General features: G+C 47.9%; 1 protein-coding gene across 1 annotated transcript in view; it reads right to left on the bottom strand.

Moving 5' to 3' along the window:
* The window catches only part of CCT2 (chaperonin containing TCP1 subunit 2), a 284,562-nt gene that overhangs the window by 185,876 nt on the left and 83,996 nt on the right, over nucleotides 1–14,690 (bottom strand). The window contains exon 9 of the mRNA XM_085653840.1: nucleotides 8,632–8,759. Within this exon, the coding sequence (XP_085509966.1) occupies nucleotides 8,632–8,759 (128 nt within the window). The remainder of the gene's footprint in view (nucleotides 1–8,631; nucleotides 8,760–14,690) is intronic.

Raw genomic sequence — 14,690 nt, 5'->3', positions numbered from 1 at the left:
TAATAACCTTCATCTAACGATAGGAGGAAGATCTAATGTGATCAAAATGTTGTATCTCCCCAGATTTTTATATTTTTTCAGGGCCATTTGTTTAGAATTTCCACCCCAACTGTTCCGGTCTATTGATTCTTTATTTTCCAAATTCCTGTGGGGCTATAAAAATTCACGCCAGGCTTTAAAATACATCACTCTCCCAAAGGATAGAGGGGGGTTGGCAATGCCTAATTTTAAATTCTATTATTGGGCCACGGTTTTGAGATACTGCTCTGCACTTATCTCCTTAGAGCCCATTGGCAATAGCATACCTACTCCACAAACACTTATATTAGGTAGGGGCTCTGAAGGATGCTTGTGGCGTCATATGAATGATAATTACTTCAAGAAAATAAAATTCAAGAGTATTCATGGGATTTATAAGGTATGGGGCTGTTAGCGCAAATTGCTAGGCTTAGGACGATTCTCATACTATACCCCTATCTCCAAAAATAATGATCTTCCCGAGATATTTGACGACAGGTGCATGAATCGGTGGATACAAATAGGGATATTACAGCTTGGCTGTTTCTTTAATAAAGTAGGTTTGAAGACCTTTGAAGATTTACGCAGAGACTATGACCTTTGTCATAAGAGATTTTTTCAAATACCTACAGGTTAGAGACTTTTTGTTAACAAAGGGGGGGGGCTAGGGAGAAATTTCAACCTACGCAAATTATGGACCGGATTTGTAAAAGATCCTCTCTAACTATCGGTGAGATTTACGAATCTTTGAACTCTTTGGGTTCCGACGATATGGAGAAACAGTTCGAGACATGGCAGACAAAACTAACTATCACCCCAAACCCCTGCTCGATCTTTTGAAATGTCACAATCCAGCTTTATGTCAGCTAAACTACAAGCTCAGTATTACAAAACATTTTTTTCATTGTATTATACTCCGAAGAAAATTGCCAAGTGGGGGACCGGGAAAGGTACTTCATGTCCACGCTGTTCACTGTTTGAGGCGGATAGTGTTCACATGTTTGCCTCCTGCAATGCTCTATCAAACCTAATAAGGGAGATTTCCTAGTTTTTTTGTCAGAAATTTTTGGAACAGATATTTATATATCTACAGAGGAAATATTGCTGGGTATAACAGATTGTGCTCGTCCAAAAAGCATGTACGGTTTGATCTTTGTAGCTATGGCTATCCTTAGGCTTTGTATAGCCTCAGCTTGGCTGGATCCAAACCCTCCGACGTTCCAGCAATGGAGGGCTTGCCTACTAGCAACATGCAATCTAGAGGTAGCCATATATAAAAGAAAAGGGCGTAATAAGTGCAAAAGAGGTATGTTGATATGGGATCCACTAATACAATGGATGTCCAACTTTATTTAGGTTTACAAAAAAAAAAAAAGATTTTTTTTTTCCCCAAAGGGAAAGTTCAAACAAATTAGAGCTATTGTTTTTCTTTCTTCTATTCTACTAAATGTGTGCATTAACACTCTCCACAGATCTATTTGCTTCATGTGTTTTGGGAAACTCTGAATTTTGTACCTTGTTCGAAATGGTGGGGGGAGGGAGGAGGGGTAATGTTACAAAATGAAAATCAATAAAGATGTTTAAAAAAAAATAAATGCATGATATTTCTGAGAATTCATTTATCAAATGTCTTAAGAATTAAAAATGCAAAAGACCATCCACCAAGCAAACGTGGCTGTAGTCATAGATTGTCTAGAGTTAGACTACCAAGACATCTGCTAAGAGACCTTAAAAGATAGTCATTTCCTTGAACAAATTAAGACATCCATAGAAGTCCTGCCTTTTATTTCCCCTTTTGAAGAAGGATGACGTCTAGGTAGATAGAATTTGCTAAGTTTAAATGAATTTACACCAGAACCTTCAGAATGGATGAAGGAATCATTCAAAGGAAAATTGCAATGCAAGTAGTCTTTTCAGGGAAACATCTTAAATCAGCCTTAAGAAGTGGTTCAGGGGAGTCTCCAATGTGTTTAAAGTTCAGACCACGCCACACAGCTTGTTTTTCGGATCTGGAGACAGGCGTTGGAGGATGGGTTGGTGGAACCGTTTGACCCGGGAGACCCCACTGTGGCAAAATGGACGCCTGCCGCAGTTGGTGGCCTTGCCTGGATTGCGCGATTGGGATCTCCACCTTGGGGGATGTTATGCGGGGGCCAGTTTTGAAGTCGTTCCGGGACCTGCAGAAAGACTTTCAAATGCCGCATATCCAATTTTTTAAATATCTGCAATTTCATCATGCTATTTCCCCTAGCCTGGCGGGATTGGAGGAGAAGGCCGATTTCAGCCCAGTGGAGGCGAAAATCTTCATGGGGGATTTAAAGGACCATAAGATTACTAAAACTTATCAATCCCTGGTCACACATAGTTCCCCATCTCTGTAGCGTCTCCGCGAGGCGTGGGAGAGTGATGTGTGCCCGCTTGAAGAGGAGGACTGGGTGGAGGCTCTTACCTCCCCTCGTGGGGCGGCCATTGCAAGGAGCCTTATCCAGTTTAAATACCTTCATAGGGCATATTTCACTAGAGTCAGGCTGTACAGGACGGGCTTGGTGGCTTCCCCGGTGTGTGTATGCTGCATGCATGAAGAGGGCACTCGGCTTCATACCATATGGGATTGCTCCGCGCTGGCACGGTTTTGGTGGGGAGTAATGACATGCCTGTCGGAGGTTTTGGGTAGGGACCTCCCTCGCTCACATGGAAGACGTCAGTTGCGCCCTCGCCTCGATTTGGAAGACAGGTCTAGATTTTTGTATGGGTTTGGAGGCTCCCATTTTTGTAGCGAGGGGCTGCCCCGTAAACACTACAAAATCTGGAAGTGCTGGGCAGATTATCGGAGACTGGATTAGGAGCCTGTTCCAGCACATTCCAACACAGGGCTCGGACCGGCTTTAATCTTCTCCGCTCACCCGGCCCGCCCCTCCCCCCCTTGCTGGGGGGTTTGTTTTCTTTTTTCTTTTATATACACTAGTTGGGATAGGGCCTTTTTTTTGTAGGTCTCGCCTACGCAGCGCGCATGCGCGACATAGGGCAGCCTTTAGCCGTCGCTCTTCCCTTTTTCAAGCACTGCACTTGTGGCAGCATCCACGTTGCGGGAGCGTGCAGCGGCACGCCACAAGCACGAGTGCAGTGCTTGAAAAGTGAAGCTGGCTCTCCTAAGCGCGCGCGCCTCTCTCCTCACCCACGTGTCCCGCCCACTCAGTCGCTCCACCCTGCCCGTCTCCTGTTTTTACTCCTTTATTAAAGTTAAAAATACTGCTTGGAAGGCTACGCACGTTTTGTGGGCATTGCTCGGTCTGTGTTTGGGGGTTAGTCGTTTTCCTGCAGAGGTTTCACTACCTCTAGCTCTTCGTCCCTGACCTCACTGCCCCTAACGCGGACGTGCCCTTCACCGAGGCGGACTTAGAGGAGTAAGTCTTGTTCTCTATGTCTCTCTAAAGCCTTGCGGATTTGAACTAGTTTGTTTTTCCCTGAATCCAGTTTTGCACGCAGTGCTTAATATGATTGATATGAAGCTACTCACGTGCTTAAGCAAACAGCAAGTATCTTAGACGCTCAGCTGGTGTCTGGACAAGCCGTATATGCAGCAGGCCCAGTTGTAAAGAATGTGCAAGCCTCAAGTATTTTAACCCTTCCACGCAGTTGGGATTTGAAGAGGTTTACCTCTACTGATTTCTGGTAATGGAGGCTGGCTCTCCGCCGTGGCCTCTTGTTCATCTTTGCAGCGGTGACAAGAAGCGGGTTCACACAATGACAAGAGCCAAATGACGACTCGCAGTAGTCTTTTGTTGCTATTCAGTAATTGCAAATGACCAGTGGGTTAAATCCATTATGACCTGCCAGTGCATGCGAAGGTCCCCCATGCTGATGCAGCACAACAGAATGAATGGTATATCTACTAGAAGAACTGTTTTGGTATGCTTTTTTAATTAAGAGAAATGTACCCTTTAGCTTGATTAGTTTACTGAGAGTTGTCAAAACATCTCTGGTGCTGTTCATGTATGTATTCATACACTCGCTACTCTGCATCCATCCTGCAACACCTGTAAACGCGTGCTCCCTGACATTTGTATGCATGTACACTTTCTAATGTATGTATCCACCCTTTCCTGTTTATTTACGACCACTGCCCTTTTGCATGCACCATGTTTTCTTGTACATATAACTACAGTGTAGTGTATGCGTACTCTCTGCACTTTTCTCTGTGTAGGACGCTTGAATTATATAGGTTTATATAGAGCATTCCCTGTGGATGAATATGCCAGACCCTATATATTCATATGCATGAGCGTACTCTGTATGTACGCGTTCATCATCTTATTGTACCCTTGCTTGCGTAGTACCCAGTGGTCGAGAACTCCGCCTTTGTATTATTTTTCTTGATCAGCAGTTAAGAAAAATATAATTTAGCATTCAAATTGATTTCTGTCCGCTCACACTGGAGGAGTGAACACATGCCTATATAGGCAGTGTGTGTTGCAGTGGATCATCCACCATTCTATTAGTATCTCAAAGTAAAATGGCCTAATTTTCCGGTAATAGCATAAGCATGGACCTTTACTCCGTGTGAATGGGAATTAGTCAGAAGAAGCAACACTGATGCAGAGAGCTAGAAGAGTGAATTGGAGAACAAACTTAAAAATGAACAACGCACCAGGGTGGAAACTTCCCTGCTATCACGAAAAAAAGAATACCAACATAAATACACACCAAATAAAAAAGGAAGGACTCTTTAGAAGAAGTAAAATCTTTCTTCTTTAATCTGCACGCTCCTTAGGGGCTGGGATTATGCCCCTTTGTACTTTTGAGACTCGGCTGAAAAGCCTTAGGAGGGTCCCTGCAGGATTGCTGTGATGTGCTGAAGTGACAAGGCGGCTAAACCAGGGTCGGATTAGTAACGCAGGCACTCAGGAAATGACCGAAGGGCCGGTAGCAGAGTTTTAGCTGCGGGCTGTTTTTTGGGCAGCATGGGGGCTGTCTGATGTTAGGGTGCCGCCAGTGGCCCAGTGGGTGCCTGAGTGGACTTTCTAGAGGCAGATGAGCAGAGGTATCACTGCCTTTCTCTTGCTGGGCCTGCCCATTATTGTATGCTGATTGAGCGGAGGCCTGAGCAGAAGTGGTACCACATCTGCACAAGCACACCACCACCTTAGCACCACCTCAGTATCACAGACCATTTCAGCACCAATACAGCATCATCCCAGTGCAGCACCACCTCAGCACAGTACCCTCTCAGCATCAGCACAGCACCACCACCAGTGCAGCACCACTTCACCATCAGCACAGCACCATCTCAGCATTAGCACTGCAGCCCCACCGCAGCCCCAACACAGCAGCAACCCCACACCAACACAGCACCACTTCACCATCAGCACAGCACCATCTCACCATCAGCACAGCACCACTTCACCATCTCACCATCTCACCATCAGCACAGCACCACTTCACCATCTCACCATCAGCACAGCACCACTTCACCATCTCACCATCCGCACAGCACCACTTCACCATCTCACCATCAGCACAGCACCACTTCACCATCTCACCATCAGCACAGCACCACTTCACCATCAGCGTAGAAACATCTGGGCATCAACGATCATCACCTCAGCTTAGCACCAACTCTGCACCACCACCGCATCACTCTGCACCAACTCAGCACCAGCACAGACCGCACCACCTGAGCACCACCACAGTATCAGCATAGCACCATCTCAGCACAGCCCCACCTCCTCATCAGCGCAGCCCCACCTCCTCATCAGCGCAGCCCCACCTCATCAGCGCAGCCCCACCTCCTCATCAGCGCAGCCCCACCTCAGCACCAGCGCAGCCCCACCTCAGCACCAGCGCAGCCCCACCTCAGCACCAGCGCAGCTCTACCACCTCAGCACCAGCGCAGCTCTACCACCTCAGCACCAGCGCAGCTCTACCACCTCAGCACCAGCACAGACCGCACCACCTGAGCACCACCACAGTATCAGCATAGCACCATCTCAGCACAGCTCTACCTCCTCATCAGCGCAGCCCCTACCACCTCAGCACCAGCGCAGCCCCACCTCAGCACCAGCGCAGCCCCACCTCAGCACCAGCGCAGCCCCACCTCAGCACCAGCGCAGCCCCACCTCAGCACCAGCGCAGCCCCACCTCAGCACCAGCGCAGCCCCACCTCAGCACCAGCGCAGCCCCAACCACCTCAGCACCAGCGCAGCCCCTACCACCTCAGCACCAGCGCAGCCCCTACCACCTCAGCACCAGCGCAGCCCCTACCACCTCAGCACCAGCGCAGCCCCTACCACCTCAGCACCAGCGCAGCCCCTACCACCTCAGCACCAGCGCAGCCCCAACCACCTCAGCACCAGCGCAGCCCCAACCACCTCAGCACCAGCGCAGCCCCAACCACCTCAGCACCAGCGCAGCCCCAACCACCTCAGCACCAGCGCAGCCCCAACCACCTCAGCACCAGCGCAGCCCCAACCACCTCAGCACCAGCGCAGCCCCAACCACCTCAGCACCAGCGCAGCCCCAACCACCTCAGCACCAGCGCAGCCCCAACCACCTCAGCACCAGCGCAGCCCCAACCACCTCAGCACCAGCGCAGCCCCAACCACCTCAGCACCAGCGCAGCCCCAACCACCTCAGCACCAGCGCAGCCCCACCTCAGCACCAGCGCAGCCCCACCTCAGCACCAGCGCAGCCCCACCTCAGCACCAGCGCAGCCCCACCTCAGCACCAGCGCAGCCCCACCTCAGCACCAGCGCAGCCCCACCTCAGCACCAGCGCAGCCCCACCTCAGCACCAGCGCAGCCCCACCTCAGCACCAGCGCAGCCCCACCTCAGCACCAGCGCAGCCCCACCTCAGCACCAGCGCAGCCCCACCTCAGCACCAGCGCAGCCCCACCTCAGCACCAGCGCAGCCCCACCTCAGCACCAGCGCAGCCCCACCTCAGCACCAGCGCAGCCCCACCTCAGCACCAGCGCAGCCCCACCTCAGCACCAGCGCAGCCCCACCTCAGCACCAGCGCAGCCCCACCTCAGCACCAGCGCAGCCCCACCTCAGCACCAGCGCAGCCCCACCTCAGCACCAGCGCAGCCCCACCTCAGCACCAGCGCAGCCCCACCTCAGCACCAGCGCAGCCCCACCTCAGCACCAGCGCAGCCCCACCTCAGCACCAGCGCAGCCCCACCTCAGCACCAGCGCAGCCCCACCTCAGCACCAGCGCAGCCCCACCTCAGCACCAGCGCAGCCCCACCTCAGCACCAGCGCAGCCCCACCTCAGCACCAGCGCAGCCCCACCTCAGCACCAGCGCAGCCCCACCTCAGCACCAGCGCAGCCCCACCTCAGCACCAGCGCAGCCCCACCTCAGCACCAGCGCAGCCCCACCTCAGCACCAGCGCAGCCCCACCTCAGCACCAGCGCAGCCCCACCTCAGCACCAGCGCAGCCCCACCTCAGCACCAGCGCAGCCCCACCTCAGCACCAGCGCAGCCCCACCTCAGCACCAGCGCAGCCCCACCTCAGCACCAGCGCAGCCCCACCTCAGCACCAGCGCAGCCCCACCTCAGCACCAGCGCAGCCCCACCTCAGCACCAGCGCAGCCCCACCTCAGCACCAGCGCAGCCCCACCTCAGCACCAGCGCAGCCCCACCTCAGCACCAGCGCAGCCCCACCTCAGCACCAGCGCAGCCCCACCTCAGCACCAGCGCAGCCCCACCTCAGCACCAGCGCAGCCCCACCTCAGCACCAGCGCAGCCCCACCTCAGCAAACAAGCATTAGTACAGGCTGGAAGAAATGGTCAGCACTGCAAGGACTTGTGTGGTTAATAGTGCGATGGGGGTTTTGTTTGTTCTTTGTTTTCTTTTGTTTTGCTTAAATTGCAAGTCCTTTCATTATTTTTTCCCTATAGGAGAAAAGTGACAGTCATGATAATGTATATTAATGCTCCGGAAGACTCTGGGTTACAAAGCTCCGCGCTATGTGCTTTCGACAAATAAAACATTTTAAAAATAAAAAATTCAGGTCACAGAGTGGGGTCCTGGAATGGAACTTTATTGCATCGATGGTGCTTTTCTTGTTGGACCGGAAACAAGCATCCTGGGACCGGTTTCTGGCTAATCAGCCGTCATCGGCCAGGCTAGCTTGAATCCAGTGGCAAAGTGAGCAAGGGACCCACGTCTGGACATACCCTGTCAACTTAGGGCGAACAAAGCAAAACTAAAGGGGCTGATGGATGGAGTGAGTGCTTGCAATGTTCAACACTCCATCCAGGGAAGACCTGGCTTGGCAGTTCGGGCTGGACTGTTCCCATGAGGCACAAGGTCAGACTGATTTTCATATGGCCATGTCTGAGCTGGGGTGGCGGAGTGAGCTAAAAAATGATGGATTAAACCCAGATCAGTTGACTGGAGGTGTGTGCTTGCAATGTTCAACACACCGTCCATCATCCCCTTTGGTTTTGCTTTGTTCGCTCCAATAATATCTAGTCACAGAAATATTTGCCTGTAAAAAATACATTAAAACAAGCAAGTGACTTGTCTTGATGCACCACCCTGCAAACGAAGATAACTATATTAATGCCCTGCTGTATCTAAACCAAGCAGTGAAGATTTAAAACACATACCTGTTGATAAAGCAATTAATTCCATGTTTTAAAATGTTCTCAACTTTCTCTTTCATCTTTTCTTTTTCTGCCTGTTCAATTTCTGCAACTTTAGCAGTTGAATCCACTCGTACACGTGAACCAAATATCTGAAGAAAATAAAAAACAACCTTAGATCATGATACTAACAGAACACAAAATATTTTGAATTGATATTTATCACCTCCATATGGTATAGCTGTTTTTGAAGATTCCACAATTCATGATCAGTATCTTTCAATATAATACATAGACAAATTTCTTTTAAATCATCAATAGCACATATATGTTTAAGTATGTTTACAAGCAAGACCATTCTTCGAAGACACATTAGCGGAAATAATTACCTTCATGGATTCTTAGTTCATGCTCCCAGTAGGAAAGTGCTACTTTTTGACATGGTCACCCCTATTGTTTGCCTGGTATTTGATGCAACTTTGACTGAAGTGCACTGGGATACTGTTAACCAGGTCTCCAGTGCCAGTGTTCTTTCCCAAAAAGGTTAACTCTACAATTGTTCCACAATTGGCAAGACCTTTAGGACCCCTATAAGTACCAAGTAAATGGTAGCCTGGTACCTAGGGCATGGGTACTAAAGAGGATTTCTAAGGGTTGGAGCATGTGTTGTGTAGAATTTCCAAGGAACCCTTCTTGGTTCACAGGGCTTTCTTCAAAAATCCCAAGTGCTCCATTTTGTGGTAGTGTGGTCGAGCAGTTTAGTCTAATCAAAGGAACATTTGTTGTACACACAGGCAATAAATGGGACACACTGACTGAATAAAGAAATCAGACACCAATTTATAAAAATAACAGATGTTTGTATTATTTTAGGCAGCAAGATCTTCGTGATCAGGTAAATATAACACTTATTTTTTAGGAAAACCTCCCATCTTGAAGGAAGGATTCGAGCCAATCGGGTTTGCAGGATGCTCCTCCAAAGGGAGAGGACATTCTAAGGGTGTAGTTCCCCAAAAGGCAAGTAGCCGATTGGCAACCATCTGCCAGTCCCAGTAATGCCCCTAAATTCAGTATTTAGGGGCATCCCTGAACATGGATCCTCAGATTCCGGCAAGCTAAGACGACGATGCTGTGCTGCAAAGCAAGAAGACACCTACTGCCTTAGCCCCAGCCCTACCGGCCTGTCTCCTGCTTCTAGGCTGAAACTGCTACCAGTTTAGCTCCGAGGGATCGCAGTGGTCTATTTAGAACATACCACTGAAACCGCTGCTTTAGATGTTCTGGGCCGGTCTCATGAAGAGCTTTGAAAACGGTGCAGAGCGACTTAAACTGCACGCGTTTAACAGGCAGCCAGTGGAGTCTTCTAATGTCGCCAGAAACAGAGGCAAATTTAGGTGTCCCCGTAAGCAATCTGGCTGCCGAGTTCTGACGAAGTTGTAGTCTATGCAACAGACGCTCCTGGATAGCAAGATAGAGGCTGTTGCAATAGTCCAGTCTAGTCATAGTCAATGCAGTCACTATTGTGCGTTGATTTTCCTTAGGAAGATACTGCAAAATGTTCTTACAGGTTCTCAGGACAAATGTGGTAGCCGGGACAACTGAATTGACTTGATCTTCAAACTGAAGCTTATCATCAATCAAAACTCCCAGACTCTTTACTTTCCTGGAAGGGGATGGGAGTGAGCCCAACGAAACCGGCCACCAACTTGGGGTCCAGAACTTGGGATCATTACCAAACAAAATGACCTCAGTCTTGCTTGAGTGGAGTTTTAAGCAGTTCTGGGACATCCATATACCCACTGCGTCCATACAATCATGAAAATGTAATTATGTCCCCCTCTCTTGCCCTGGCCGCAGAGACACCACAATCTGAGTGTCATCTGCATAGGTTGTAAGATCAAATCCAAATAACCTGCTCAAAGGGGCTAGAGAGGACACATATACATTAAACAATGTTGGACTAAGCGAGGAACCCTGTGGGACCCCACAGGGCAAAGAAAACGGTTTGGAGCAGAAAGTGCAAAGAGACACTGTCTGTTTTCTGTCTGAGAGGAAGGACTTCAGGAGTTCCCATGCTTTGCCTTGTACTCCACATTCCCAGCAATCCGTCCTTGGGGAGCTCAACAAACGGTGCCTCGACCTCTCAAAGCCCTCTAACTTACCTGTCCAGCCCAGCCAATCGTCACCTTCAACCAGCCTCCTGGTCGGAGCCTGCAGCCTCTTTGTGCGACCGACAACCTCCATTGAAATGCATTGGGCGCCAGACACAGATGTTTGCACCCTGCACCTGGACACACCCATGCCAAATTAGTGGTGTAGCATTGGTGCTGCTTTATGGCCTCCTCCTTGCTGATCTTAACCCCCGGGACCAGTTCCTTGAAAACATACGTACTTCTCTGCAAACCATGCCTCTTCGAGGTGTCCCCAGCCTCCATTGGGCCCAGTGGCCTCTGCACATGCCCACCCCAGTGCTGCTGGTGGTGCAGTACCTACCTGAAACTTGCCCAGTGTTGGTTAAAACCCCTGAAGACTGGAATTGCAAGTCAAATACTTACCTGCTAATGCATAACATTGTTTTCCTCCCATATGATTACACTGAGTCTACAAAACCTATTTCATACAAAAGTTATCTATTTTTATTGCAAAATTCTAATATTCTGATATACTGCAAAGTATTTTTACTGCCATTCAAAACAAATCTTACTGTACTTGAAAAGTATTATTACTTTTGAAAATGTTATTTACTGAGTTCCTCTTAGTTCTAGAAATAAAACAAAATATTAACTTTTTTATACAAAGCAAATTGGTTTGCATTTAGTCTCAGTGTGTGCAATCATTTCTTACCCGAGTGTGTACAATAAATGTTTGACACTACACTCTGATAAGCCTAACTGCTCGGCCACACTACCACAAATAGAGCTTTTAGCGTGACCTACTTATGCCTCAGTAAGCGTCTGGGGATCCACTGGAGAAGAAGAACTTTGGTTTAATATATACAGAGCCAGCTTCATACAATAGGAGAGGAGTTTTCTGCAATGGACATGCAGGTCCTCAAGGTACACTCACTGTCCTTTCAGGGAGGTGTCGTAGTTCTGACTAGCGGAGAAGGTATACTGAGAATGGACAGACAAACTGACAGATTCTTTCGACACGTCCACAAAGATAGGGCATTGATCAAAGATGGAGTGACGGCTAACCAATAGTCCAAATACGGGAACACTTGGCGTCTCCGTTTTCTTAGGAAAGTTGCTACTGGTGTCAAGCACTTCGTAAATATTCGAGGGGCAGATTTTAGGCCAAAAGGAAAGACCTGGAATTGGTAATGGCTGCTGGCTATTGTGAATCGTAGAAACTTTGTGGGATGGGTGAATGGGGACCAACAACTACCCTCACGAAACTATTGACAGAACTCAACACCGTCGATCAGAGAATACAGTTTACCTATGATATCCAACAACACATGATCAACTTTCTGGATGTTACCATTATACAAACCCGTCAAGGCTTTCAAACAGACTTACACAGAAAAAGCACCGACAAAAACAACACCTTATCATATGATAGTTTTCACCTTAACGCTTTAAAAAATCATTTACCATTTTCCCAGATTTTGAGAGTAAAAAGAATCGTATCTGATCCAGATACCATGAAGATACGCACCAAGGAAATGATACATCGGTTCAAGACAAGGGGATATCCAGACAACATCCTTCGTCAGGCAGAAGCGATACCATAAGCAGGACAACAGCACTAGTATCAAAAGAAAAAACCCCACTCAACCGCATGACTGTGGTATCCAAATACTCCACAATGAGCAAACGTTTCAAAAATACCATCAAGAAACATTGGTCAATATTGCGCCTAGAACCGGATTTCAATAAAATCTTTGAAAATGAACCGATATTTGCATACACTAGAGGCAAAAACTTGGGAGAGATGATAAAAAATCCTATCAACCAAGACTCACGAACCAAATACAAAGGAACCATAGCATGCAAAAATTGCAACAACTGTAATAACATCATTCCAGGATCATACATCACACATCCGATGAAAGGACACATCATTAAACTCAAGGTAACAGCTACATGTGACACTGTCAATACCATTTATGCTCTCAAATGCCCCTGCGGCAAGATTTACGTAGGACAGACAGAAAGAAAAATCAAAATACGCATAAAATGAACACAAAAGCAACATCAGAACAAATAATTTGAAATCTACAGTGGCTCACCACTTTCATGAAGCAGGACACAACATCAGTCAACTCAAGTTCAACATTCTGGAAGTAGTTATTAAATCAGAAGGGAGAGACAATCACAAAACACTGCTGCAACGAGAAAACTACTGGATACGCACTTTAAATTCCATGAAACTATATGGGATGAATGATCGGATGGAATTCACGTGTTCTCTAAATTGATTGCCTACGTTATAATTATTTTTTCCAACTCCATTGTACTTTAGTACTTTTGTCATTATTGTTACTATTTACTCGTTATACCATGATATAGTCTTTTTTTACTTTCCATGGTAACAGAAACCAGTCCTATTTCGATCTTCACACACACCGGGACATTTAATCACACACGCCCACCCACACACCGTTACACTCCACGGAGCAACAAGCACGCTGCCAGACTGCACGCGCCCAGAAATGAATATGCTACTTACCAGTATGCATCTGTTCAGACATGTAGGGCTGCTGACATTCATATCTGTGCATAGATCGCCGCCTAGTGTTGGGTCCGGATGATTGCACATTGTTGTCCTGGAAGAGTCTTCGAAGTATCCTGAGATGGGTGACTCCTCCCCTGGACCACAGTGCGCATGGGCATCCTCTCCATCCCCAGATTGCTTTTCGCCATTGTGGCAGTGATGGAGTAGATACAGAAAGTGATGACCATGCTATACAGTAATTCTGAGAGCTGCAGCTGCGACAGGCGCCGGGGAGGAGGGTGGGCGATATGAATGTCAGCAGCCCTACATGCCAAGAACAGATGCATACTGGTAAGTAGCATATTCAGTTCGAGGCATGTGGGCTGCTGAATTCATATCTGTGCATAGAATACACAGCAGTGCCTCCTATTAGCGGCGGCTACCCGTGCCAGTTGCAGCAGTCTGAAAAAGAGTTTTGAGAACAGCCTGTCCTACAGCTGCTTGCTGTTTTGAGTGTACATCTACACAGTAGTGTTTTGTAAATGTATGTATAGTGGACCATGTGGCTGCTCTACATATTTCTTGTAAAGGAATGTTTCCCAGGAAAGCCATGGAGGCCCCTAACTTCCGTGTTGAGTGGGCTCGTGGTGGAATCGTTAATGTGCGTTTAGCTTTTTGATAACAAATTTGGATACATTTAACGATCCATCTGGCTATACCTGCTTTGGAAATGGCGTTGCCTTGGTGTTGTGGAGAGAAGGCAACAAAGAGTTGTTTAGTCTTCCTAAAGTTTTTAGTTCTGTCAGTATAGTACATGAGGGCCCTCTTTACATCTAGTGTGTGGAGCATCCTCTCAGCGACATTTTGTGGGTTTTGAAAGAAAACAGGCAGTTCGATGGTTTGGTTCATGTGGAACTGCGATATTACTTTAGGCATGAATTTGGGGTTGGTACGTAGTACGACCCGGTTTGCGTGAACTTGTATAAATGGCTCTTGAATGGTTAGTGCCTGGAGTTCACTAACTCTTCTTAAGGAAGTGATGGCAACCAGGAAAGCCACTTTCCAGGTGAGGAATTGAATCTCACAAGAATGGAGAGGTTCAAAGGGTGGACCCATTAGTCTGGTGAGGACCAAGTTGAGGTTCCACACCGGTGCTGGGGGGTGCCTTGGGGGAATCACCCGTTTAAGTCCTTCCAAGAAGGCTTTGATGGCAGGCACTCTGAATAAAGAGAGGTGCTGCCTGTTTTGGAGGTAGGCTGCTATTGCTGTTAAATGGACACGTATTGAGGTGTATGCCAGATTGCATCGGTATAGGTGTAAGAGAGCAGATTATGTTCTGAATAGATGCGTCTAGTGGGTTAAGGTGATTGTTGTTGCAATAAATGACAAACCTCTTCCATTTGGCTGCATAGCAAGCTCTGGTA

The sequence above is a fragment of the Triturus cristatus genome, chromosome 4_1 (assembly GCF_964204655.1).
Source record: "Triturus cristatus chromosome 4_1, aTriCri1.1, whole genome shotgun sequence".
In the NCBI taxonomy this organism is placed as follows: Eukaryota; Metazoa; Chordata; class Amphibia; order Caudata; family Salamandridae; genus Triturus; species Triturus cristatus.
Note: the sequence above shows the minus strand (reverse complement) of the source record. Positions and strands in the feature narration are given on the sequence as shown.